General features: G+C 53.0%; 1 protein-coding gene across 1 annotated transcript in view; it reads right to left on the bottom strand.

Moving 5' to 3' along the window:
- Positions 1-26,330, bottom strand: part of SH3PXD2B (SH3 and PX domains 2B) — a gene marked incomplete at its 5' end in the record, with an annotated part of 73,691 nt that overhangs the window by 8,356 nt on the left and 39,005 nt on the right. The window contains 7 exon segments of the mRNA XM_014591758.2: positions 4,022-4,147; positions 5,195-5,244; positions 6,828-7,054; positions 9,106-9,223; positions 13,071-13,175; positions 15,083-15,217; positions 22,761-22,786. Of these exon segments, the coding sequence (XP_014447244.1) occupies positions 4,022-4,147; positions 5,195-5,244; positions 6,828-7,054; positions 9,106-9,223; positions 13,071-13,175; positions 15,083-15,217; positions 22,761-22,786 (787 nt within the window).

Genomic DNA, 26,330 nt, shown 5'->3' with positions numbered 1-26,330 from the left:
GACTTAACCACCGTGCCACCTGCCGGCCTCCTTGTCCAATTTTAATCCCCCCAAAAGCAGCCCCTGCGACATGGACGTGGGTCTAGATAGTTAGTTTGAGAGGTGTCTCCGGAGGAACGAGGAAGGAAGTGAGAATGGAAGAGGCAAGGCCAGTTATAAGCAGATTACTGCTCTGAGCCACTGCCTGAAATTCCCAGGGGTGACCTGCCAGGCACCCCAGAGAGACCATGTGGATGGTGCCTCAGAGCGGCCCCTGCAGGAGCAGGAACTTGTCTGTTGATTCCAGTCACCCCCCCGGCCCAGGGCATTCACTCCCCCCCCTTTCTGGGAGGTGGGACGCTGTCAGCTTGCAGGAACTCACGTGCAGCTACAGGCAAGTTGGGGGATTGGGGCACCAGCAGTGTCTGCTACAACTCTACAGACGCATGGAGAGGGGCTAGCGGGTGGCGTGATGGTTAAGGGGCTGGACTCCCACAGGGCCAACCACGGTTTAAGTCCCGGCCCAGGCTGAAGACGAGCTGCCCGTGCTCGAGTCACAGGAACTGAGGCTGGCGGATGGAGCAACGATCTCGTCTCCATCTCCCCGGGACACACCCGGACGGAGCAACTACTTTCTTTTATCTCTCCATCTCCCTGAGACACACCTGGATGGAGCAACTATCTTCTCATCTCCATCTCCCCGGGACACACCCGGATGGAGCAACTACCTTCTCTTGTCTCCATGTCCCCCTGAGACACACCCGGACGGAGCAACGACCTTTTCTTGTCTCCATCTCCCTGGGATACACCCGTTGAACGGAACCTGTCATTTCAGATCTTCCGTTCTGGTCTCCTTTCAGTCCCCCCTGTGACTGGCTGACACGGGGAAGGAACACATGCAGCATGGACTGTGCACGGGCGAAGCCCTAAGCCCCAGGACCTTGGGATGACCGTATTTGGAGACAGGGCTTTAGAGAGGTGATTACGTGACCACAGGGTGGCCCAGGAGGGGTCTGCCGCAGTATGGCTGTACCCTCAGAGACCCAGAAATGTGCATACACCGAGGGCCATATGAGGACACGGGGCGGCCATCTGAGTGACACAGAGGGTGAGATGGAAATGACTATAGGAAATGCATGGACGAAGATCTGTCCCGCTTATTCCATGCAAAGTACCCGGGAGAGGCCATGAACATGAGTGGCATTAACTGCGATTTATGGGAGCTTTTGTTTACTAGCGAGAAGCCAGGTGCTATTATGAATAGAAGCAAATGTAAGACCGCAAGAACGACAGGAAGGAAAACAGCCTGTGCTTTTAAACCAGAGAGAGCTGGGTTCAAATCCTTGTTCCATACTTACTAGTTGTGTAACCTTGGGCAATTATTTTCCTCCTATGAAGCATGTGTGCTTGATAGAGAGACAGAGAGGAGGAGAAAGCATCTCCCATGGGGAGTGGTCACACTGCAATCCCTTTTCCATCTCTCCTTCCGTTCAGGATTTTAGGCACACGTATACACATGCCTGGTGTGTTTCTCAAGTTACCAGGTCTGGGGCTTGAACCATGTTGTAGGCCATGTGAGATCTGTCTGCCCCAAGCACCAGGCCCTGGAGCTGGCCCTAATTAATTTCTTTCTTACTCTCTCTCTCTCTCTTCCTGTTAAATAACAGAAATGGGGAGAGAGGTGCTTCGATGGTCTCACCACGTTTCGATCCTCTCTCCAGGCTCCAGCCAGCCAGGGGTACAGGCGAGCGCTACTGGGCCCATCTTGTTTAGCTTGGTCTAAAACTGTACCTGGGCCTCCCATGTGACCTGAGCCTTGCAGTGGGTGGGGGCTGCTGTTGGCGCCACTAAGGCCAGGCCTTCAGGCAATGAGTTTAGCTCAGTCCTCCGAGTCTCAGATGTCTACTGCCAAAATGGACTGAAGACATCGGCCTCTCAGGACTTCTGTGAAGCTCAGCTACCAGGCACGGAAGGGTCCTGGCACAGAAGGGGAGCCACGTCGTCACGATCATCGGTAAAGCATGTCTTGACGACGAAGCGTCTAGATAGGACACAAAGGTGTTCTGCTAGCCTTACTGCTACAGGGCAGTGCTCACCACCAGCCACTGGCGGCCAGGCTGTGCAGTAACTCAGCAAGTGTTTATGAAGGCGGCGACGAGCCTGCTGTGTGCTGAGGACACTGACACGATGCCGCTGGGAAGGACAGACCACAAGGTACCCACCCACCCAAGCAATAAGTAAAGGCCCTAGGGGCCAGCAGGTGGCACGGTGATTGGGGTGCTGGGCTCCCACGTGGCCAACTGCGGTTCAAGTCACAGACCTGGCAGCTTGCTTTCTCCCTCTGGTCAAATGAAATAATAATAATTCTTAAAACAAAACAAAACATTACAGGTCCTAAAGCAGAAGTTGGGAGCTCTGGGAAACCAGAGGAGGCAGAACGCCCCTGCTGGAGCCCAAAGGATCTAAAACACCCTTTGGACTCCAGACAGGCGTGGCCAAACGCCCACCCACAGCTCCATCTGGGTGTTCTGCATCCAGTCAGGCCTGCTTCCTCATGCCCCAAACCAATATCTGATTTTTCCCAGTCCTGTTGAGACAACGTCTTTTTTTTTTTTTTTTTAAATTTAAATTTTACTAGAGGGCTCACCAGAGAGAGAGGTGGGACGTGAGAAAGCAGTCCCTCATGGGGACGGGTCATGCTGCAACCCCTTTCCCATGTCTGTCATGGGGGACTCCTACTTTTGGGTTTGGGCACCCACGCACACGTACCTGGCGTGTTTCTCCAGCTGCCAGGTTCAGGATGGAACTGCATCCTTGGCCCCATGGAATCCAGCGACCTTAACCACCAGGTCACTCGCTGGCCTACGACGATGGCTGAAATCCCCTTTAAACTTGTCTATGCTGGGCCCCAATACACGTGAGACAATGAATATGCAGGCGCAGATTTTTCTCTACCAGGTTAAAATGCGATTCAGAACTGACCTTTTTGTCCTTGACTCAAGAGCAAAGGGAACACGGGTCCCTTCTAGTGAAACGTCAAGATGCTTCCATGGCCCTGGAAGCAGAGGCCAGAGGAGGCACAGCTAACCTGACGGCAGTGCCCAGGACGGCCTGGGCTGGGTACCACGCCCGGTGTGGCCACTGGTGACCTAGAGGAAGGGGAGGGAGGAGCTCCAGAGAGGTACGTGGGAGTGGAGGCCAATGGTGCCCGCGGGCCTAGCCGACCATGCTGAGCCAGGTGTTGGAGCTGTGCTCTTTAGATGAGAGGGCAGGGTGACAGTCCTCCGGGGTCAGGAGAGCCCCTGGCACACGTGTCCCAGCAGGTGCGCCAAGTCCTGTGCTGCTGCAGAGATGACTAAAGGAAAGCTCTGCCTCCGACTCTCACTCAGGACAGCGGAGGCAGGGCTCCTGGGCCTGGCACCTGCTTCTGGAAACTGTCCAAGGAGACGTCTCTGCCGGGGGGAGTCTGAGCCCTGGCCTTTCCTGCCAGTCCGTTACGCAAAGGCTTTTTTGGTAGCCAGGCAAATTCTTTCAAGCTCTAACCCCAGGGAGAAAGAAGAGAGAAACACCAAGGAGAGAAAGGATCTACGTCGGCCTTTATCCAGGGAACAGAGCGGAGAGCAAAGGGGGTGGGGGAGACGGGAAGCAAGAGGGAAGTAGGTGGTGATAAAGAAGGGATGGCAGCCAGGGGACTGCGTAAGAGAAAAGGGATGGCAGCCAGGGGACTGCGTAAGAGAAAAGGGGTTAGTGGGGCCTGGGGCTGGTGGCGGAGGGGCTGAGAGGAACAGGGAGCGACGGCAAGTAGGAAGGAGTTTCTTCTGTTCTGGAATTAGACGGTGGAGATGCTTACACCAATCTACGAACATAACCGGCCTCGGAAACCACACTTCACACTGGTCGACTGTATGGGATGTGAGTTGTAACTCAGTTAAGCGGTCGGTCTCCTTCTCCCTCTCCAAAGGAAGTGGGAGGTGAGAGGCAAGGGAGAGGAGGTGCACGCAATGAAGAATTGCAAGTCCGCGGGAACACCGGCTCCACTCACCTCGACCTTCAGGCCCGCCTGGAAACTGATGCCGTCCGGGATGGTCGTCTGGAACTCAGCGATGGTGTAATACTCTTCCTCCACTTGGGGCGGGACGGGCGGCTTCGGCAGGTTGAGACCTCGAGGCTGGCGGGATTAAACACAGCGCTGACCCCAGTGTAGACGCATTAGTGGGCGGGACTAATGGGCTGGGGCACACGGTCGCCCTCAAGGGGTGAGGTGGACCTGTTTGGGTTCTAAGGGACAAAAGGATGGCTCAGATCATCTCTGATATGACATCTCGCCGGCCCGTCAGATCTGGAGCGAGGAGGAGAGATATGGGACATCAGTATAAACATGAAAACCTGCGGCCAGGCTGTCTCTGAGACCAGAGGCAGCAAGGACACAAGTTTGCGAGTTAGAGGCATCTGGCTTGAAATACTGACGCTGGCTGACAGCCGGGGCCAACCCCCTTCCCTTCTGCGGCCTCAGAGTTAGAACCTGTGGAGCGGGCACAGGAAGGGTTGCTGTGAGCGTGAGATCAGTTACTGCGCTAAAGGACCAGCCCCTTGGTTGCAGGACACCCAATAGGAGCTCAGTATGTGGCAAACACTAAAACATTAAAAGGGGCAGGGGCCAGCAGATGGCATAATGATTGTGTTGCTGGACTCCTACATGGTCGACTGCAGTTTGAGTCCTGGACCCAGCAGTTTAAGATTCACAGCAGGTACATGTGTGTGCATGCCCAAGACCCTGAGAGGGGAACGGAGAAGAAGGGACTGTGACATGGCCATCTCCCCCCGGGGTGAGTTCTCGCTTTCTGTCTCTCTGGTGAGGGCATGCGCCCTACAGCAAAAATCGCTTTTAAAAAAAGGGGAGGGGAGCCATGAACGCTCTCTGTGCCTTACGCACGCTGCGCCTTGGCTGCCTTAATTGAGAAGTCTGACCTAAGACAGAGAAGTGGGCTCAGGAGCACAGCAGGCCCTGAGGGCCAGCTGTCACAGCACACCCTGGAAAATGAGCCCCGTTCATGTCCTTGGACCTCAGTCTTTCTACCTGTGAATGTGACCGACACTCATGGCGGGACTCCATCAGGTGGCAATGCGGACAGGGAAGAGAGGGGCACATGAGGGGCCGGTGGGGAGCCCTCAAGCTCCAGGTCAGGGCCTGTCCCCAGGAGCAAGGTCCACTTACTATGGTCATATCCCGGCGTGGAGGAGGCCTCTGCCTCATCTTCGGTGATCCTATGGAGAGACAAGACCGTATTTCAGTGGCGTGTGATTCGACACGATTCCTGAGCTGGACACCAGGGAAGTCTCTGCAGACGGGTGAAACACTGTCCAGGAGTCAGCGTGCTGCCCTGAGCCTCCCCGTGAGAACTGCGAGCCTCCTCGTGAGAGCTGGCTGATCAGGAAGGTGCGCCTCCATGGCCCAGGACCCTCATGTGTGTGAGCCGATGACTCCGGGCATTGCTTTGGAGCTGGCTGCCCTAGCTCTGGGTCTTAGGACGAGGAGGAGGATGACCACGCAGTGGTCCGGGGCTCCTGACTAAATCCAGACCTTACATGTTGCTAGGACTGGTTCAGCACCAGTCCACACAGAAGGGTAGCTGGCAGTTAGGGTGTGCAGGAGTCCACTCATCCCTCAAAATCCCATTCCCTCCCTCTGTCTTCTATGACAATAAGCAGCAACTGAGTTTTAGCCAGGACACTCGGTGGCCTGTCGACATTTCTGACTCCCTTGCAGCGGTGTGTGGCCACGACTACGTTCTAGACAACGGGATGTGACAGAAAGTGGAAGAGTGTAGCTTCCGGGTTGTGTTCTCCAATTCTCCCTGTCTGCTTTTCACCAGCCAGATCAGGTGAGCCCTCCTGGGGCAGGAGGAGGGTGACAGACAGATGCAGTGTAACAAGACTTCTGACAGCATGGAGCCTTGGACACTACCTGGACTGTTTTATGAGAAAGAAATAAACACCTAAATTATCTGAGCCATGGTTATTGGTGTATGTGTGTGTGTGTGCGCGCGCGCGCGTGTGTGTGTGTGTGGGGTATGTCTTTGTTTTAGCATCTGAACCTACATCCTAGCAGAGATGAGGTTTCAGATCTTCGTTTGCTCCATTGGTGTCAAATGGAATCCAGTTGTGCTCGTGGCAATGATAGACCAGACCCACAGAAACTTGGCGCTGGCAGAACCCTTGCCACAGCAGGAAAGAAAACATGATCAGTGTTCTTTCAGAGCAGCTAAGGAAGAGAGTATAAAACTTGGTTAAGAGACTTGAGGTCATTGCCACTTGGCAAAAACAGTTGGGAGAAGCCCAGCGGGGGCAGTGACCTCATCTCTGTGGGTAGCTGAAAGTCCTTTCTCAATGCTCTGTCCAACGAGGACAGGTCTATAGGGCAGTGGGCCTGAGGCTCGGATACAAGGCAGACAACAATGATGAACCCTATAGTCAAGTGTTCAGGGAACATCCAATAGTAGAATACAGACAGGAAGGCTGTGACCTGAAGCTAGTGTAAACCCATCCCAAGGCCACGTCCCTCCCTCTGGCTCTGGAGTAGGCCATGTGGAGGAGTGAAGAAGCACACGCACAGTGTACGAACAGGGAGGCCCTGGGCACCCCCTCATCTTCCTGATCCCTAATCTGTACAAGGAAGGCTGTACATCTTCATAGGTTACTAGATATGGATAAAACGAATAGGAAGATTCTTGGCACACAGTAGGTGCTTGACAAACAGTAGGGCTGTTTCGAGAATGAGAGAAGCCCTAAGTACAGGGGCTGGCACACGGTAGGCCCTTAGCCAGGGGAGCTGGGGGAGCATCACTCACTCGGCTTGACATCGCCTTCGGACACCAGGCGGCCTTCACACCTGCCATCCCTCTGGTTGTTGAGCAGCTCCTTCTCCCTGCCTGCCACATTCTGCTGCCAGGAAACACCATCCGTGTCGAGGGCCCCCGACTGGGCAGGCGAGCCGGGGCGCAGCTTTGGCGGTAAGGGCTCCCCACTGCTCTTTTTTAGATAGGAGGCGGGGGCCCAGCCTTCTTTGCCCTGGAACCTGCAAGGAGGAAGGACGCTGGTCAAGCTGATCTCCTGGCCCAGGAAAGAAGCAAGGTTTCTACTCCAGACCATGCTCAGGTCCCAGAGGGTGGGAAGGAAGGGCTGGAGCCGCCCAGGGAGAAGCAGAAAGCAGTAAGAGTCTAAGGAGGTAGAAAGCTACAGGCTATCAGCTTTTTTTTTTTTTGTTTTTTTCTTTTTTTTTTTTTTTTTTTTTGAGAGGTTTTTGCTATAGGGTGTGTGCGTTCACCAGAAAGATGGAGACAGACAGAAAGACAGAAAGCGAGAAATCACCCTCCAGAGGGGATGGCCACGCTACACTCCCTTCTCCTCCATTCTCCTCTCGGGATCTTAAGCACATGCACACACACCCAGGGTGAATTTAAGCTACCGGGTCTGGGACTCAAACTGCGGTCAACTATATGGGAGTCCAGTGACATAGCCATTACGTCAACTGCTGGTCCCAGGCGATCATCTTTTAAAAAATTTTTGCTAGGGACCAGCAGTTAGTGTAATGGCTACATTGCTGGACTCCCACGTAGTCAACCGTGGTTCGCGTCCCGGACCCGGTGGCTTAAACTCATGCCGGGTGCATGTGCGTGTGTGCCCAAGAGCCCGAGAGAATGGAGGAGAAGGGATTGTGGTATGGCCATCCCCCTTGGGGGGTGATTTCTCGCTTTCTGTCTCTGTCTGGCGAGCGCATGCGCACTATAGCAAAAACCTCTAAAAATTTTTTTTGCTAGAGGGTGCCCATGTTAACTGGAAACAGAGAGAGAGAGAGAGAATAAGTGAGAAATCACCCCCTGGGGGCCTGGCCACACAGCAATCTCTTCTCCTCCTGAGAATTTAGGCATGCACAACATACGCCTCGTGTGATTTTCAGTTCACCAGGTCCGAGACTTGAACTGCAGAAGACTATATGGGAGTCCAGTGCCTTAGCAACTATGCTTCTTGCTGGCCTCTGTGACTGTCTTTTGTATCTGTCCATGTGAACTGTGTCTTGCTCGTGGTTGACTCCTCAGCTCCCACAGGGGGGCCTGGCCCAAATGGACTGCTAGCTGATGTTTGTTAAATGAATGAATGCATGCATGGTCCCACGTGGATGGTCCTAGAGCCCTGCCACACATCAGGGACAGAAACCAGGTCACAGCAACCTTGGCTCTCTCTTACCATCATTCTCTGCGTACTGACAAGTTCAAGAAGAGGTCCCCAGAAGTTTCATTACTAAAACTAAGTTCAGCATGGAGTGGTGCCTAAGGCGCTGGACTCCCACATAGCCAACCACTGGTTGGAGTCCCAGACCAGGGGGCTTGAAAATCATGCTGGGTATGTGTGCATGTGTGCCCAAAATCCCAAGAGGAGGATGGAGGAGAAGGGCTGCGGCGTTGCCATCACTCCTGGGGGGTGACTTCTCACTTTCCTTCTCATTGTCTTGCTCTGGTGAGCGCATGCACCTCTATGGCAAAAACCAAAAAGACAACAACAAAGAAAACCCAAGTCCCAGGCAAGAGAGAATGAGTTGGTCACTCTGCCTGCCCCAGAGCTTCTGATTCCATCCCGGTGAAGGGCTGTGACACATTTGAAACGTAGGTTCTCCTTCTACTAAGTCATCGGGAAAGTCATGACGTATTTTTCTCTGCAAAAATGTGCCTCGACTCTCCCGACAACCCGACTGTTGGACTCCAAGAGAAGAAAAGCTGTCGGCTCGGGTGAGTCCCAGCTGAGGCGGTGGCCACGCACCACTTTGGTCTGATGGGGCTGGGATGGGCAGCCGCCACCTCCAGTTACTCCACACAAGATACCTCTGAGAGGGTGACCAGCCTTGCCTAACAGGGTTACTGTGACCCGTGCTTCGGTGTTTAGAGAAGGTTTTGCTTATTAGGGACTTTTAGGTAGGAGAAGGGTAGGGAGGGAGGCCAAAGAGTGGAGAGACGTGTCTGTTTGTATCAGCCAGAAACCTTACCCATGTGCAACCACTTACAGACCTCCGTGAAGCTGGAGCCCGCATGACCTGAACCCTGCATGGCTCCAGTGGGAGGGAGGGCCAGGTACCTGATCTTCCACCAGCCTTCCAGGTTTTTCTGGATGACCTCCACCACGGCCCCTCTCTCCAGGTTCATCTCATCCTGGTCCCGAGCTGTGTATGGGTAGATGACGGTGTACTTCTCCTCTGTGGGAAAGAAGGATGCTGAGGTTGGACAAGGACAGAGGGGCCTGGAGGCCGGCTGACCTGTGTGATGCCCTTGCCCACCGGAGGGGAGATTTCCTCCAGAGATGGCTACCCTCCCCTGATCCCCCTAACCTAGCTCTGGCTGACCCCGTGCAAGCAGCGAGAGGGCACAGGACAAAGAGTGGGTCCCTAATCACCTGAAAAGCCCGTTTCGCACCTTCCTCAAACCCGTGCTTCAAAGTCATGCCCTGACGATTACGTAGTAGGCATCCTCTCACCCCTTACCCAGGTCGATCTTTTCCCGTGTACAGGAACTGCTCTGTAATGCAGCGCATAATTGACTCATCTGCTGGGCCTCCTGTCTGTCTGTCCTGTCAGAATGTGGACTACACGATAGCAGGTTCTGTGTCTTGTCCATTCTGGCAGCTCTAGCCCTGGGCATGGTGCCTGGCATATTCATAAATGATTAGTAAATGAACCAATGTGTAGTCAATGAACGAGACCTGAGGGCCTGGTGGGAGCCAGCCTGCTCACACAGAGGGCTTCCAATCCTCGTGGCCCCCCGCCAGTGCTCGCTGCCGGGGAGTTCAGGGTAGCTGAACCTTGGCAGCTGACGGTTTCAGGCTCAAGTCACTCGCAAGGAGAAGTCTAGCATTTCTCATGACCCAGCTGGTAACTCGCCTACACTTTGAATTAACTACACTCAGCCCCAGAATCCAACCATGCCCGAGGTGCCAATTCCCATGAATGTGATGGGGTACCTTCCACACTCTCTCTATGGGCTCACCCTATGCCACCCACCCCTCAGCAAGCCCCAAGGGCAAGGGGCCGGCTCCTGTGAAGGGACCCCCAGAGGAGGGAAGGAAGGCATTCAAGATCGCCAGCTCTTCCTGTTGACGTGGAAAGAGACCTCACACGGGACCCGGGGGAGCCTGGCCAAAAGAGCAGAGGCTTTGCTGTCCGGGCTCTGTCAGCCCCTGGCTGAGCAGCCGAGCCAGCTGTGCCTGCCACCCACGGCGACTGTGCCGGGGCAGACTCCATCTCTCTGGGCAAACACCAGGGCTGGCTGTGGCCTGCTCCGCTGTGCAGAGGGAGGTGGAAGGCACGCCAGGCGTTTATTGATTGATTGATCTGGCCTGCTGACCTGCTCCGTGGGGCTGAGCTGATTCGGGCTGCACATATGCTGTGTTTAGCGGAGTCAGCCGTTCCCCTCATATGTGGAAGCTGCAGGCTGAGATGCTGGGCTGGGAGGGGTGGAGGAGGGGAAGCCAACCTTGTGGACACACAGAAGTTCTGTTTGGTCCGGATGGAAAGGGCACTGCCAGGGTCGCAGACTAAGTGCAGTCAGCCCTACGAGGCCTGGACTCTGAGGCCTCGCACCCCTCGGCTGAGCTGAATGGAGGATCCTCTAGCACCTAAGAGGGCCTCTTTGGGGTCCATGAGACCCTCAGCGATTCCGAACAGCTTAGTGTGTAATGCCCCGGTACCACAGAGCCCTCTGGCCACTGCGACTGGGTTTATTGGAGGCAAGTGACCCAAGTGGCTTAGCTGAGGCTCGTGGTGAAGGGGCTCTTTCTTCGGCAGCTATCCCTGAAGGGTGCCCACAAGTGCTGTCGTCATGCAAGAATGGTGGCAGCAAGGTCGAGAGCAGAGAGGTGGCGAGAGTCCAGACCTGACGACATTTCTACATCCCTGGATCTAGCTAGGCTTGCAGCCGGACATGCTTAACCTGATGTAGGTTTCTATCCTCTGCATGAAAGAAACAGGTTCTGGTTCAGCATTGTGGAAGTCCCGATGTCAGGTTTTAGCTGGAAACTGCAGCAGGACCCTAGGCTCGCGCCTCCCAAACCACATGCCCAAACACACAGGCCAGACAGACGCAGTCACCATGTCTTGCATGCAACAGGCACAGGCAGCCCGAGCAGGGGACACATGCAGAGGCAGGGACCCAGCTGCAGGCATCCCATGGGAGGACTCCGAGGCAGGCACCTTGACGCCAGCTGATGGCATACAAGTCCCCCAGAGTCCGGCGGCGGCCTACGGGCCGGGGCAGAGACCAGTACCTCCAGGAGCCTGGACGGGCAGCATGTGGAGGGGAAGGGCAGAGGTGAGACAGAAGCACGGGGTCCCAAACACCTGTCCCCGCTTTGGGGTGCACTGCTTGGGTTTAGTCCAAACCCATCTGTCTTAGGAAGACCAAGCACCTGGGGGTAACCTTGACCTGAGAGAAGCAGCGCCCAGCAGACACCGTTCTACTCCTGCTTGAGTGTAAAGAGGTGCGAAGAGAAACCCCTGGGGCGGAGAGAGGACATTGTTCACACTCGCAGGAAATGCCGTCCTGGTCCATCCCCTAGCTGTGCGACTCCTGGCGTCTCTCTCCCCATCAGAGCCTGTTTCCTCACCTTGCAGAGGCTTCCCATGGCGGCCACCATCAACTGCTGGAAGGGCCACTGTTGCCATGTTGTACGTACACCACGACCCCTTAACCTGGGCTGAATGTCCTGTATGCCCGTGTTAGCCCAGCCATGAGTGCCTGGGAGACCCTCGCAAACTCAGACTAGCACGCCAATAGATGTTTTACTCTGTGGGGTGTTGGCTGTAATAAAACTAAATGCAGCCACTTACACTTGTTTTTCTAATGTTTAAGAAAAGGAATATCCCCGTCTCCTCACCTCTTTTCTAATACATGTACTTAAGAGTGGCTCTACACCTTCTCAAATTAGTCAACGAAAAGCCAAAAACCCTCTGTTCTAGGTAAAGTACGGCTGATTGGGTAATAGCTATGCCTAGTTACTAACTGTCCTAGGTTTTTTTTTTTTTACATGTCGGGTCTTACTAAATTAAAAAGATATCAATTAAAATGTAAGTATCATAGTTTTCACTTTTGGATGAAGAAGCTAAGGCTCCGAGAGGTTCAGTCATCAGTCGTCAGGCTGAGATCAACAGCCAGTTAGTGCTACAGCGAGATTCAAGGTCGGTCTGCAAGACTCAAACCCCCGCCTACCAGTGAAGGTGGACCGTGCTCTGGTATTATGAATGCTTCTGGCGGGGGGAGAGTTGCTTGGTATTTCTGGCATGGCAGGAATCATCACTGAGGACACCTGTAGGGCAGGTTTCCTAGGTAACGGAAGCATGTGTGTGGGTGAGTGGAGGGGGCAGTGGAAGACACCCAGTCAGGGCCATTTAAACCAGCAGAGGAACCAGAGATCTTTATACTCGTGGGTCAAATGTCACGCAGATGAGCTCAAAGCCACTCCAGCATTGAGCACCAGAATAATTCTACGAGAAATGGCTCTGCTGGGGTCCCAGGAAGGTCTGAAGCCCCTGCTTTGGCCAGGCCCACCTAGGCTGGCTCTAAGAAGTTGCCCTCAGCCCTAATCTCATGGCCTGGCTCATGTTCACACCTCCAGAGCATGAGCTAGTGAGCTCCTGAGCCTGAGGCAGAGGCTGAAGGGAAGGGACTCGGTGAGGAGCCAGCCAGTGTAGGTGAGAGCTACACAGAGCAGGAGTGAAAACAAAGAGCAGATCATGTTTAAATGCAGCCCCACCAATAATCACACTAACTGTAAAAGGCATAAACATCCCAATGAAAAGGAATAATGCCAGATTGGATTAAAAGAGAAAGGTCCACAGTTGCATACAGTCTACAAAAAACTTGCACTGCACACAAGTAGGTTGGAAGTCCAACAAGGATAGACAGACTATACACTACACAACGGTGGGTTGGATACCCGCCCCACCCCCACATTCAGGAGTTACTTTATCAGGGAAGAGGGTGTTTGCAGGTGTAATCAGCTGACAGCCCGCGTGTCTTCCCCAGCACAGAGGGGCATGGGCTCTTTCCTACCTTCTTCAGGCTGCAGGGAAAACTCATCCTGCACACCATCCTGGCCCTCGAGGCAGGTTGCGGGGACCCAGCCTTGCTCCTCAGCGGTGCTAACAAACCACCAACCTGGGGGAACAGGACCGCAGACTGAGGTTACCTAGGATGTGCGCAGGGCCCAAGGGCCAGAATACAACGCTAAGTCCAGCCACTGCATCGGTTAATGTTCGGGGAGGTTAAAAGGTCACCCTTTTCCGGGCAGAACAGAGATACCAATGTTAGCTGCTAACCTGCTGTAAAGGCTATTGAGAACCTTACTCTCGGGCCAGATGATGGCGCAGTGGTAATGCAACTGGACTCACATGGGAAGGTCCCCAGTTTGCAACCTGAGGCCTCCTCACACTTGCACCTGTGTTCTAGGCTGGCTGAGGTTGGGGTGGACTGTGGTATGAGGACCCTGTTGGAGGTGCTTGTCTGTTTTTCTTGCCCTCACTGATGGAAGATAGAAACAAATTTAAAAAGCAAAAAAAGGACACTTGTTCCCGAGTCTGGGCAGGGGAAAAAGGCTGTCCTACAGTTAGGATAGGTTGTTCACTTTCACTGAGACGTGCAATGTGCCAATCATTTTAATTACATTATCTTTCTGATCTTCACATTACCATCCCCACTGCACAGATGAGAAAGCTGAGGCTTCAAGAGGCAAACAGAGGTGTCCAAGCTCACGCACCTTGTGGCAGAGCTGCGGTTTGTGCCAGGGCTCTCTGACTGAAGGCACTGCTCTAAGCACTTGCCCAAGAGGCACTGATTTGGCTTTTAGCCTCGTCTGGGGAACTCTACCTGCAGATGGAATGGCCCAAGAGGCCTCTCGCCTACACTCAGGAATTCCCTAAGAAGGGCTTGCACAAGCTTGTGATAGGTAGAAAAATGACCCTCCCACCCCAAAGATGTCAATGCCCTAATCCCTGGAACCTGAAAATATATTCATTAACATGGCAATGGGGAATTAGGCTGTCCACTGCTGACCTTAAAACAGGGCAACTACTGGTGGCCTGGTGGGAAGGGCGAAGCCCTGTGAAGCAACCCCACACAGGAAGCTTACAGTCCGAGTCCCAAGGTTACTGAGCACTTGTGCACCCACGAGCTGGGGCTGGCTGAGGGTGTACTGCAGTGCCAAGACCCTTTTGGAGGAGCCAGCAGATGGCGTAATGGTTACATCACTGGACTCCCACATAGTCCATTGTGGTTCAAGTCCTGGACCCAATGAGTTAAAACTCACTCTGGGTGTGTGTGCGTAGTCCATTGTGGTTCAAGTCCTGGACCCAACGAGTTAAAACTCACTCTGGGTGTGTGTGCATTGTGTGCCCCAAATCCCGAGAGAACAGAGAAGAGACTGTGGCATTGGCCATCTGCCCTGGGGGTGGGTGATTTCTTGCTCTTTGTCTTTTTCTGTCTCTCCGGTGAGTGTATGCACCCTATAGTAAAAACCTCTCCAAAAAAACAAAACCCGCAAACAAATTGATGATTGGAGAAATGAAGTGGCCTGGACTAGTGTGAACTGCTGAGTCTGGGCGGAAATCCAGGCTCAGTGCCTCAGTCACGCCGCATCAGACCAGACCCGGCCATGTACGTGCCGTGTCCCCGAGGTGGGCAGGTGAGTGGCATGGGGCATACCCACTCCTTGACAACAGGGCTCGTGCAGCCGTCTCGAAGACGCCCACAGAAATAAAGGCAGAGCAATGGCGCGTGCTCCCAGCACCGCGCCCAACTGCCTCTGTGCGCTTCAAACCTAGAAGGCATGTCAGTGTAGTGAGACCTCAGGACACACTGGCAAGGCCACCTCAGTGACCCTGTGAGCTGTGACCACGTGTGACACTGCACCCTGTGACTAAACAGGGCAGCTCACGAGGAGGCCCCCAGCCGGGCCTGTGGAAGCGGGCCAGCCTGGATCAGTTACTGCAGCTTCTGGGTTTCCAAGCGTTTCTGTCCGAGAGCCCTGGTGACCTGTGCATGGGGAAGGAGGGAGTCTCGGGCTCCACCTGACTCGTTCTTCTCAATGATGTCCACCACCTGCCCCACGCTGAGGCTGATCTCCGAGCTCTCCTGCTTCTGGTAGTTTGCCACCACCACGTACTGCTCCAGCACCATGGGGTCCACTGAGGCCGGGTCACCCCCTGTGGACGGAAATGCAATCAGTGCCTCTGTCGGTCCCACCTGTGCACAGACGCGCAGGAGCCAGGGCACTGGGTGCGTTAGGACATTCCACACAGAGAATGCTGTCACAGGGTGACCTCATCCGCCCATTCATCCATCTGCTCACTCAACCACCTAAACTTACTGAGTGCCTATTCTACGCAGGCACTGGGGGTTAAGGCTGGTTAAGGCGGAACCTGCCCTCACAACGCGGACGGCCTAGTTGGAAAGATCACTCCTTGATGCTGACTGATCCAACTATCAGTCCGAGAGCCATTACCCATCCATCGCCTATCCAACTAAACGCAGACTCAACACCCATCGACATGGGGCCACCCCCAGATCACTCACACACTAATTCATGAGGCTGCTGCTCAAGCCCCGGAGACTCCCGGGCTCAGGTAGCTCAGCGCAGTCAGGGAGACAGACACAAGGACAGGTGAACAGACCCACTCAGATACGGAATTGTTTGTGATCAATGAATTGCTGGAGAAAACAGGGGTGCCAGGATGGAGAGACAGAGAGGGAGACCGTGCTGTATTGCATGCAGTGGCCGGCAAGATCTCCCTAAGGCAGCGATGGAAGGTGAAGGCTGGAGGGGGAGATGCCTGAGGGAGTGGGGAGGAAATGGTGCGGCACGCTGAGAAGGGAGGCTCAGGGCCTTCAGAGCTGGGAGGCGGCCAGGTGCTGGCCCCGTGGTGGGGAGAGGGTCCCGATGAGGTCCCTGAGGGAGGCATGGCTCACGTCAGCCATGCCTTCAGGCCAAGCTAAGAAGTTTGCATTTCTTAAACCTAGACAAGTCAACTAGGGGCTGTAAAAAGGGAATGGCAGAAAAAAATTCTCAAAAATTGGAAGTTAATGGGGCCAGCAGACTGGAAAATTAAGGTGCTGGATCTTACATGGCTAACTGCATGATTCATCTTGGGCCCAGGGGCTTGAAAAACACACAGGGTGTGTGTATGTGTGAGTGCCAAAAGTCCGGAGAAGAGAATGGAGAAGAAGAGACTGTGGTGTGGTCATCCCCCGTGTGTGTGTGTTTGTGTGTGTGTGTGGGGGGGGTTGAAAAATCATAAAAATAAAAGGAAAAGAAAAGTTAACGACCCAGCTGTGGTGGCATGGGTGGTAGGTCAGCCTGGATACACTGGGCTTGCCTGTGGGCGACTGTGGTCCTGCCTGGCTGGAAACTCACCGTGACCTTCGGTAACTGTGCTCTGGCCAGGAGCTTCCTGGCTAGTCAAGAGCATGCAAAGTGGGACCCCACTTCAGGGAATTTCGTAGTTGCTGGTCCCTCTGTTAGGGACAGTCTTCTCCAGACCTCTGCAGAGCTTCCTCCCTTCCTTCAGGCTCCTGCTCAAGTGGCACCTCGATGGGCATGTGTGCTCATCAGAGACAGAGACAGATGGGGCGAGAGGGAGGGTGAGAAACTACCCCCTGGGGGCTGGCCATGCCACAATCCTATCTCCTCCTGGGATTTTGGGCATGTACATGCACCTGTCATGAGTTTCAAGCAGCTAGGCTCAGGACTCGAACCATGGCTGGCCATGTGAGAGTCCAGTGCCTTAACCATCACGCCTCTTGCTGGCCCTGTGAATGAATATTTTAACACTCAGCTTTAAGTGACTTTCTACTGCAGGGAGAATTAGAAGGTCTCCCCTCACATTTTATTTCGAGGATAGCCCTGTGTCCTCCTGGTCAGAGTACCTCCAACCTCATGCACCCGTGTCCTGCTGGCCTAGTGCCCCGCCAGGCCCACGGCAGGTACTCAGTACACATGGACTGAATGAATGCCTGTCTGTCTTGGTCACTCAGCACCTAGCACAGGAACTCAATAGACATTTGTGGACTGAATGACCCGAGGACAAAGGGAGACTTCTAGAACCCCTACAGCTCTTCCTCGTGGGAACATGCAGGGCTGAGTTATCAAGGGCACCTATCCACAGGGAGGGATAGGGCTTCAGTCAGGCCAGGACCCAGTGAAGCTGGGTTACTCTGTCCAGAGAGTTCAACTGTTGCCACCCAACTTTATTTATTTATTTTTGGAGAGGTTTTTGCTATAGGGCGCGTGCGCTCGCCAGACAGAGACAGAGAGACAGAAAGCGAGAAATCACCCCCCAGGGAGGATGGCCATGCCGCAATCCCTTCTCCTCCATTCTCCTCTCGGGATCTTGGGCATGCACACACACACACGCCCGGTGTAAGTTTTAAGCCACCGGGTCCAGGACGTGAACCGCGGTCGACTACATGGGAGTCCAGCAACATAGCCATTACGCTAACTGCTGGTCCCCTACCCAGCTTTATTTAATGCTGATGTCAACACAGTTAGACTCACGCAGGAGTGCTGGGTGCTCAGACCGAACACCAGGCCTGGTTCTTGTCTAAAGCTCATGAAGAATTAGAAACACAGACAACGGAGAGGATAGTAAGTGAAGTTCATTAGAAAAGAAGCTTCCAGCACAGTGGAAGGGGTCCCGAATTGTTGCTGAAGAGGAGCTGAGGACCGAGGATTTTATCCAGCAGCCCAAGAAAACGGCTGGCTCTCTGATAAGCAAGTGGGCCTGAGAAAACAGTTGTCTGGTAGTGCGATTTATCACCCCGTCCTTCACGGGGCCAGCAGGCCAAACGACCTTCAGTTTCTGTTGGCATGGAGTTAGCAATCAGAAACTGTGGCCCTCAGTGGCAGCTCTTTTGAGTCCTAAGGAAGTCAGTGTTTTGTTGAAACTGATCCACTGTGACTCCATCGTGGGTCAAGCTTACTGTGTCAGACTGTGTGAGACTGTGTCTCTGTTTCAGGGCCTGATACCCTGACTGGATGTCCCAGGTTTACCTCCTACCTCAGACCACACACCATTTTCAGGACTCTGGCCTGTTTATTCCCACACCAACTCTCCTAACAAGAGCTGCCGACGGCGTTCAGCAAAACCGTGAGCAGGGACAGGATCCGGGAATCCATGGCCCTTGATGTGAGCAAGTTACAAAGTGAGGAAATGAGGAGGGCCAAGGGCAGGGGTCAGGACGCTGGGCTGGCGCAGGGCTCAGGCCTGGCATTTCCTCCCAGACTTGCTCTGGGGCCAGGTCTAAGCCTGCCATCGCCTGCCTGCCTTTTCAGACTGATAGCTGTTAGACTGCAGTTCCCTGCCATGAAGTAATTCAGCAAGGGGAACATGGAGTTGCTTTTCAGCATCAAGTCTTTCAGAGCAAGTTTCCTTCATTCTACACAGAACACTGAAAATGGATGAAAATGAGAACCCCACTTATTTGATTACCAGGAGTCTCAAACGAGGCTTCTGGCCATTTTGGTGTTACGTAGAGACACCTACTGGTGGGATGTCATATTGTAGCCAAGCTCTATGATGCACTGTAACTGCAACCCTAAAAGCTGAAGCAGGTGGCTAAATGCTAGGAGTTGCCAAGTAGGAAATAAAAAGCGAGGAATATCACTCTGTGGTCCAGAAGGAAATATGAGAGAGGAAGCAGGTCAAGAGAAAGGAGATTGGACTGTGGGAGGGTGACTGTATCATTAAGTACCATAACATATATATATATTTTTTTTTGGAGAGGTTTTTGCGATAGGGCACGTGAGCTCGCCAGACAGAGACAGACAGACAGAGAGACAGAAAGCGAGAAATCACCCCCCTCCAGGGGGTATGGCCACGCCGCAATCCCTTCTCCTCCATTCTCTCGGGATCTTGGGCACGCACGCACATGCGCCCGGCGTGAGTTTTAAGCCACCGGGTCCGGGATGCGAACCACAGTCGACTACGTGGGAGTCCAGCAACATAGCCATTACGCTAACTGCTGGTCCCACCATAACATATTTTCAAGAGGCACAGAGCTGAATCTAACAGTTTTCTAGTTAGGTATTCTTTTCTACATGATGAAATTTTAAAAGGATAGTAAGGGACTGGCAGGGGCGTGGTGGCTGAGGCACTGGACTCCCACATGGCTGACCACAGTTCGAGTCCTGGAACTGGTGGCTTGCTTTCTTACATTCTCTTCTTCTTGGGTTGAACTAAAAATAATGATAAACAGACAAAATGAAATAAAGTAATCCTTTAAAAAATAAAAGAAAATGATGAGTAATGGTAAAGAGGAATGTTCTATCCAGAAATTTACTGCGGGCAGGCTGGCTGAGAGTCTGTAACTGAGAGACTACTTTGGGCCAGCCTGTGGCCTGATGGTTAAGGCGGCTGGATCTTATGTGGGTGATGGCACTGCTCAAGGCCTGGACCCAGCAGCTTGAAAAACATGCTAGACATGTGTGTGTACATTCCTGAAAGCCCAAAGGAAGGGGGAAATGGAGGAGAGTGGACTGTATTCCCCACAGGGGACGCTTTCTCACCCCCACTTCCTGCGAGCACGTGTGCCCTCTAGCAAATTAAAAAAAACAAGAACAAAAACTTTAATAAGTAAAGGGTAGAAAAATCAGAACAAAAGACACTCCTTAAATAATGCAATCGGTCAGATTTTGGAAAGTCCCCCCCCACCCCAATGGGATAAGCAGACCTTGAGACCACATTCGCCGAACTCTGCGGGAGCCAGCCAGCTGGTCATGACAGAGAAATGCCAGAGACAGATAAGCCTTTTCCAGCTGAGGAGTCCTGACACCGACATCTCAGGAGTTATCCTGTTAACCTTAAATCCCTTTAAAATTCAATCAAGAAGGCTGATTCTAGAAAAAGGAAGTGTTCAAAGGTCAGGTAAAAAATAAGACTAATCCCAGCTTGGGTTCTCAGTCTGAAGGACAAAGATGCTCATTCCCGCCCAGCTGAGCTATAAATAAACCCGGCCCATCATTGCGGGCGAATGATGTAACGGTCACTGCAAATTAGAGCCTTTCTCTCTTTTCCAGACAAGTCCCCTCATCAGGCCTGTTCTAACTGGACACTTGTTTTCACAAACCGAAGCTGCCTTTCTTCAATTCTTCCCTCCCTCCCACTGCTCCTTCCAGGGAGCCTCTGTACACTCAAAACCAGGAACTATGGGACCAGCGGATGGCGTGATGGCCACGCTGCTGGACTCCCATACAGTCAACCACGGTTCGAGTCCTGGACCCAGTGGCTTAAACTCATGCCGGTCGCGTGTGCATGCATGCCCAAGATCCTGAGAGGAGAATGGAGAAGGGATTACGGCATGGCCATTTCCCCCTGGTGGGATTTCCCGCTTCCTATCTCTCTGTCTCTATCTTTCTGGTGAGTGCACATGCCCTATAGCAAAAACCTCTCCAAACAAACAAACAAAAAAACCCAGGAACTGTGCCCAGCCCAAGCGTGGCATCTCCTCTCTGCTCTTTTCTAGGAAACCTATCATTATCCCTGGGGCTCAAGAACTACCTGTGGCTTTAGCAGGATGCCATGGCTCGGGCCAGTGCCTATTAAACAGAAAGCGGAGCTGTCCACACCTCAGACTAGGAGCAGGCCTGTGTGGGTCCCAGGCGCCACGACTGTGCAGAAACCGAGTTCCTCTCCCTGCTTCCCTTCAGGGTTGGTGTTGGGGCCTGCGAGGCTGGGACAGGCCTGTACTCCGGGTAGCAAAGGATTCTTTTTTTTTTTTTTTTTTTAAGAGAGCTTTTTTCCGCTGTAGGGCTCGTGTGCTTGCTGGAGAGACAGAGACAGAGAGGCAGAATGCAGGAAATCCCTGGGAGGGTGGCCATGCCACAATCCCTTCTCCACTCTCCTCTTGGGATTTTGGGCACATAGGCACATGCACCCGGTGTGAGTTTAAGCCGCTGGGCCTGGGACTTGAACTACAGTCAGAATGTGAGAAGCCAGCAACATAACCATTATGCCACCTGCTGGTCCTTTAAGGCCTTTGCATTTGGAGTTGTTTCTGATGCTGGTCAGGGACCCCAGCATGCTTTGAGTAACACTAGCAGTAACAGAAATAAAAAGGGCAGCAGCAATCTGACAAGGTGGGCGGCCATCACTGCTCCTGTCTTACTGCTAAGGAAACAGGCCTGAGGGAGAGGGCATCCTCTTTAACTTCTGGGATCTCTGCTTATCCTTCCCTGCTTTTTCCTTGTAGACCCCCCTCAAGCTTCTTGGAGTCCTAAGAAATAAAAGAACATAGAATTCTGGGAGTTCCGAAGGCCACACTGGCTCCAGCTGTGGTATGGGCCAGGGCCTTTGTAGATGTGAGGTTCGATCCTGGGCAGCCTGAAGGAAAGTTGGGCTGTCGTTGATCTGAAGTTGCAAGCCCAGGCTGTGAGAATTCAATCTCAGTTCTCGGAGCACTCCCGAATCCCCTCTTCTCTTCTCCACTGAAAGCTTCTGATGGGAGAGTTGTGCTGCCAGGGCACAGAAACAGTGTTTGGAAGGAAGATACTTATTTCTAATTTACTATAAAGCACATGCGCTTGCGAGTGAGAGAGAGAGAGGGAGGGAGAGACAGAGACAGAGAGAGAGAGACAGAGAAAGAACGCCCCAGGGACGATGGACACATCACAATTCCCTCTCCATTTTCCAAGTCTAGAATGGCCCTGTGAGATCCAGCCGCTTCACCCATCACACCACTGGCTGGCCCCAGAAGGAAGACCATCTACTTCAGGGAGAAGAGAGTAAGTGTGAGAACTGCACGGTGCTGCACTTCTCGCCGCCCAGAACAGGGGCTGACTGCAGGAAGCTGGGCTGGAGCGGAGATGTCAGACGGGTCAGGCCCCGCCTGCTGCACATTCAGGCCTCCCCAGCCCAGGAAGCCCTGCCCTGCAGTGGAAGGTTTGTTCTTCAAGACCCAGGGTGCCTCCTTTCTGACCCCTCCCCAACCCCTGAGAAGAATGCTCTTAGCTCTGAGCTCTCCGCATTGCTTCTTCTGAGGCAGAACAGTGACAGTAAGTAACCTCCACTTTCCCGTTAAAAGACAAGCTCTTGCTACTTGGGCTCATCATGCCTCAGCCTCCTAGCGGGGCCTACGGGAATGCGCTTTCCCATAGGCTTTTGGTGTTAGCCAGGCCAGCCTAAGCTGGTGGTCCTCCTGCCTCTGCCTCCGAACTGCTGGGGTTACAGACAGGTGCCACCGTACCCGGCCTGTACACTGAAAGCTGGACCGGGAATCGAACCCAGGCCTCCCTGTGGGCCCAGCCTGTGCAGTACAGCATCTTAGCAGTGTGCCGCTGTGGCTGGGCCCAATGCGTCTTCTTGATGGCCTGGTCAGGAAGATGTCTGCCTCTCATCCTCCACAAAGCACTTCAGGACAGCAGCCTCATCTGTTTTGTAGTATTCTGGTATAGGGTGAAACAACTTCAAATCATTTCTTGTGAAACGGGGCAGGGCATCAACCAGCCAATCAAGGATTCATCTATTTTTCTGTTCATCCATCCATCCATCCATCCACCTGTCCGTCCATCCATCCATCCATCCATCCACCCATCCATTCGCCCCTCCTTCTATCCACCTGTCCATCCATCCAGACAACATCCGTCTACTGAACTGCTTGGTCACACGGTGGAAGCCGGGGCCTGGCACACAGTGGGTACTCTGTAGGAGCACGCCCAATACTAAATGAAGAGAAGAAAACAGAAAGCATTCTTACCAGATTTCTTTTTCCCAATGTGCTCCCTGTACAGGAAAGAGCGGGGGCGAGCGATGAGTCAGTATTGTGCATTGACACGCGCTACTCCGAGAGGAGACCGAGATTCCCCACCCCACATCATCCGTGAATGAGTAAGACCCAAGCCAACCCCAGAGACCCAGTTGTCTTAAAAAAGAAATAATTTCTCTTCATTTTATTTTTGCCTGCCGAGTGCTCCGCACTGCTATCCCCATGTACTCGTCTGTGGTGGGTCGGCGGGATCTGAAGGAGCCACAGTCTGAGCGGGAAGTAGACCCCCGCTGCACCGAGCCTGAGGCCCACTGAGTCAGGCACGGCTGAGGGCCTGCGCACCTTCTGGGCTGTCTCGTGGGTGAAGCTCCCCCTCAGCTGCCACCTCAGGACATGCTGAGCTCCTTCCAGGTGTTTCCATCTAGAGCACCGTCTCCCAAGGCTGCCATCTGAGGCCTGGGCCTCCAGAATACGTGATCTTGGGCCCCTGCCCTGCCTCATTCCCGTTAGTTGCTTTTACTGTCCCAGCTGGAGCAGGGGAAGGGGCAGCAGGGGGATCTGGGTCTAAGCAGCAGCAGCAAGTGTGGATACAAGCTGGCACGTGATCATCTGTGACACCCTTGGGGTGTTCCCAAGTTTTCCCACCAGGGCAGCAGAAGCCCTCCCCTGAGAACAAGGGGCGCACTTGGAACCCACCATTTCCCCACCTAGAAACTGGTAAGAGCGAGCCCTGGCTTCCACCTCAAGCCTTGACTTGGGTACGAGCTTCAGGATCTGACCAAGGGGCCAGCCCTGCCAGGCATGACTCCCTAAGCCCACAACCAGGGAACAGCTGTGTGCCCGCGGGTCCCAGGGCTCCCCTTGGGCAACCTCCCCCCTTCTCCCCTTCCTTTCCCTTCAAAGCCTGGCTCACAGACGGGCAGGCATCGCGAGGAAGGCCCTGCCCTCGTCTTTCATGCGCTCTCGGCTTTACGGGCACGATGTCGCTTAACCCTGACAACCAGGATGTGGGCCAGGCTAGCCATGCCCTTTACTGTTGAAGAACAGACCAGAGAGGTCAGGTCCTCTGTCCAAGGTCACACAGCTGGGAAGGACAAAGAGAGATGACGCTCCGTCTTCTTCCCAGAAGCCTCTAGGAACCAGATACTCGCACTCCACTCTGAGGCTGGTGAGCTCACGTGAGCTCTTGCTAGTGTTCTGGTACAGCCTAGGCTGTGTTCTGTATTTGCAGTAGATGTTCTGTGTGTGTGTGTGGGGGGAACCCATGTACTCAGGCACCTTTCCCACCCTGTAAACATCTCCCATACGGGGGCTGCCAAGTGGCATGTTTGAGGCGCTGGACTCCCACATGGCCAACGGCAGTTTGAATCCTGGACCCAGCAACTTACTTTCTCTCTCTCTGTCTCTCTGGTCAAATTAAAAATAATAAATAAATAATTCTTTTTTTTTAAAAAAATATTATTTCATTTTATTTATTCATTTGTTTATTTTAATTTGACCAGAGAGAGACAGAGAGAGAGAAAGAGAAAGTGAGAAAGCAAATCACCAGGTCCAGGGCTCGAACCATGGTCAGCCATGTGGAAGTGCCAGTGCCTTAACCACTATGCCACCTGCTGGTCCCCTTAAAATAATAAATAAATAATTCTTAAAAAAAAATAAATAAAAGACTCCCAAGGGAAGGAGGTATTGATGTATTTTTCGTCTCCTTCCTAAGTGGAAAAATAGCACGCGACCACTAAACACTAGAAGGTGTTGGGACCAGCAGATGGCGTAATGGCCATGTCACCGGATTCCCACGTATTTGACCATGGTATAAGTCCCGGACCTGGTGGCTTAAAACTCCTGTCAGGCGCGTGTATGTGCGTGAGCAAAATCCTGAGGAGAGAGTGGGGGAGAAGGGATTGCGGCATGGCTATCCCCCCAGGAGATGATTTCTTGCTTTCTGTCTCTCTGGCGAGCGCATGTGCCCTACAGCAAAAATCTCTCTCTACAAAACCAAAAAACAGTATTTTTGTTTTTTAAATGAATACAACAATAAGATTTTTTTTCCAAATGGTCGGCAGGTGTGGCTTTAGAGAAAATTTTAGATTTGTACCCTATGCTAGATATCAAAATGAATTTCAGCATACTTAATGAGTAAATTTAAAAGAAAACCTAAACCATAAAACAGCTAGGAAAAAATGTTAAGAGAACGTAATTCATTTATCATGTGTCTGAACGGTGACCACCCTAAGCCTGGAAGTAATGGGAGGGGTCACAGTTAAAAACGGTTGTCAGATCTGACTTCACAAAAACAACCCTAACACACACCCTACAATCCAGGAACAAATTAGAAACACCAAAGAAAAGAATAAATATTTATCACAAATATGGCAAAAGTTAATCTCTATAATATTAATTTTTCAGTCAAATTTTAACTGAATACAATTATGAAGTACCCAGTGATGTAACATGCATGCCTGGAACTTGAAAATCAATACAGAAGCAGTGTCTTTGAAAACCGAAAGAAAAATGAAAAAGATTTTTCCCTTCCAACTCAGATTATTCTGGAATCAAGAGCCTCTTCTGGAACTCATGGCGAGCCAGCTCGAATCACTTCTTGCTCAGAAAATGCCATCAGCCCTTGGAACCACTTGAAGGCAGGCCTCGGCGGATTTTGGCCTGGCTTTTGCTGGTGGAGGTTGCAAGAAAGTCTGCGGAATAGACATGTTTGAAGAGGCTGACCTCATCCTTGTGGGTCTTTGTCCAGACATGGGGCGAGGGAGAGTCATCCAGAAGTCCCCGAGTATGAAACTCCCTGCCCTAGCCTTCAAGGAAGGACTCTGGCCTCACTGTTTGAAAATAAGCACCTCCACTGTGGCACTCAACTCTCTCTGGAATTTAGAACGCACACACTGACGGTTTCCTCCGTTGCGATTTCATAACAATCACATGCCCTAAGCATCTCGGCCCATACAGCAGGAGGAGCTATGAAGATGAAATGTGCACCTACTACGTGTCAGGCTCTTCCAGAGCACAGGGGGCTGCCCTAGCCTGGCCCTTCCATTGGTGCTGGTAAGTTAATGTGATACTTGCTCAGACGGTGGAGACCCATGTCCATCATCCTCACCAGGGAGCAAGCCAAGGGTAGCCTGGCATTAACATTCAGGAGGGACGCCCGGGCTGGGGTGTTTAACTTTTGGCCTATGCACGGGTCTCCACACGACTGAGGACTAGAGAGGAAGAAAGCCTGTTCTGGAACCTTGCAGTGATCCCTGGTCCTGCCCTCTCCTACGCCACCCAAAGTTAAGATCGCTGGGACACTGAGATGAAGAAGAAAACCCAGACTGAGGAACCTGGTGGCTGGAGGGTGCTGGTGTGTCAGCTGCGGCACGGAGGTGGGGCTGGATGTGTGCAGCGCACTCTGTGGGCTGGGCAGTCGGGTGTGCATGACGGGCACTGGGTATGCTGCCTTCCACTACAGGGACAAGGGACCTGGAGGCAGGGCTGTGGTGGACATTCTGGGTGGCTCGGAAGCCTTGTGGCAATGGGACCTGGGGCAGGTCCCAGCCCTTCTTCCCT

This window comes from Tupaia chinensis, unplaced genomic scaffold, assembly GCF_000334495.1.
Source record: "Tupaia chinensis unplaced genomic scaffold, TupChi_1.0 Scaffold000612_1, whole genome shotgun sequence".
Taxonomy (NCBI): Eukaryota; Metazoa; Chordata; class Mammalia; order Scandentia; family Tupaiidae; genus Tupaia; species Tupaia belangeri.
Note: the sequence above shows the minus strand (reverse complement) of the source record. Positions and strands in the feature narration are given on the sequence as shown.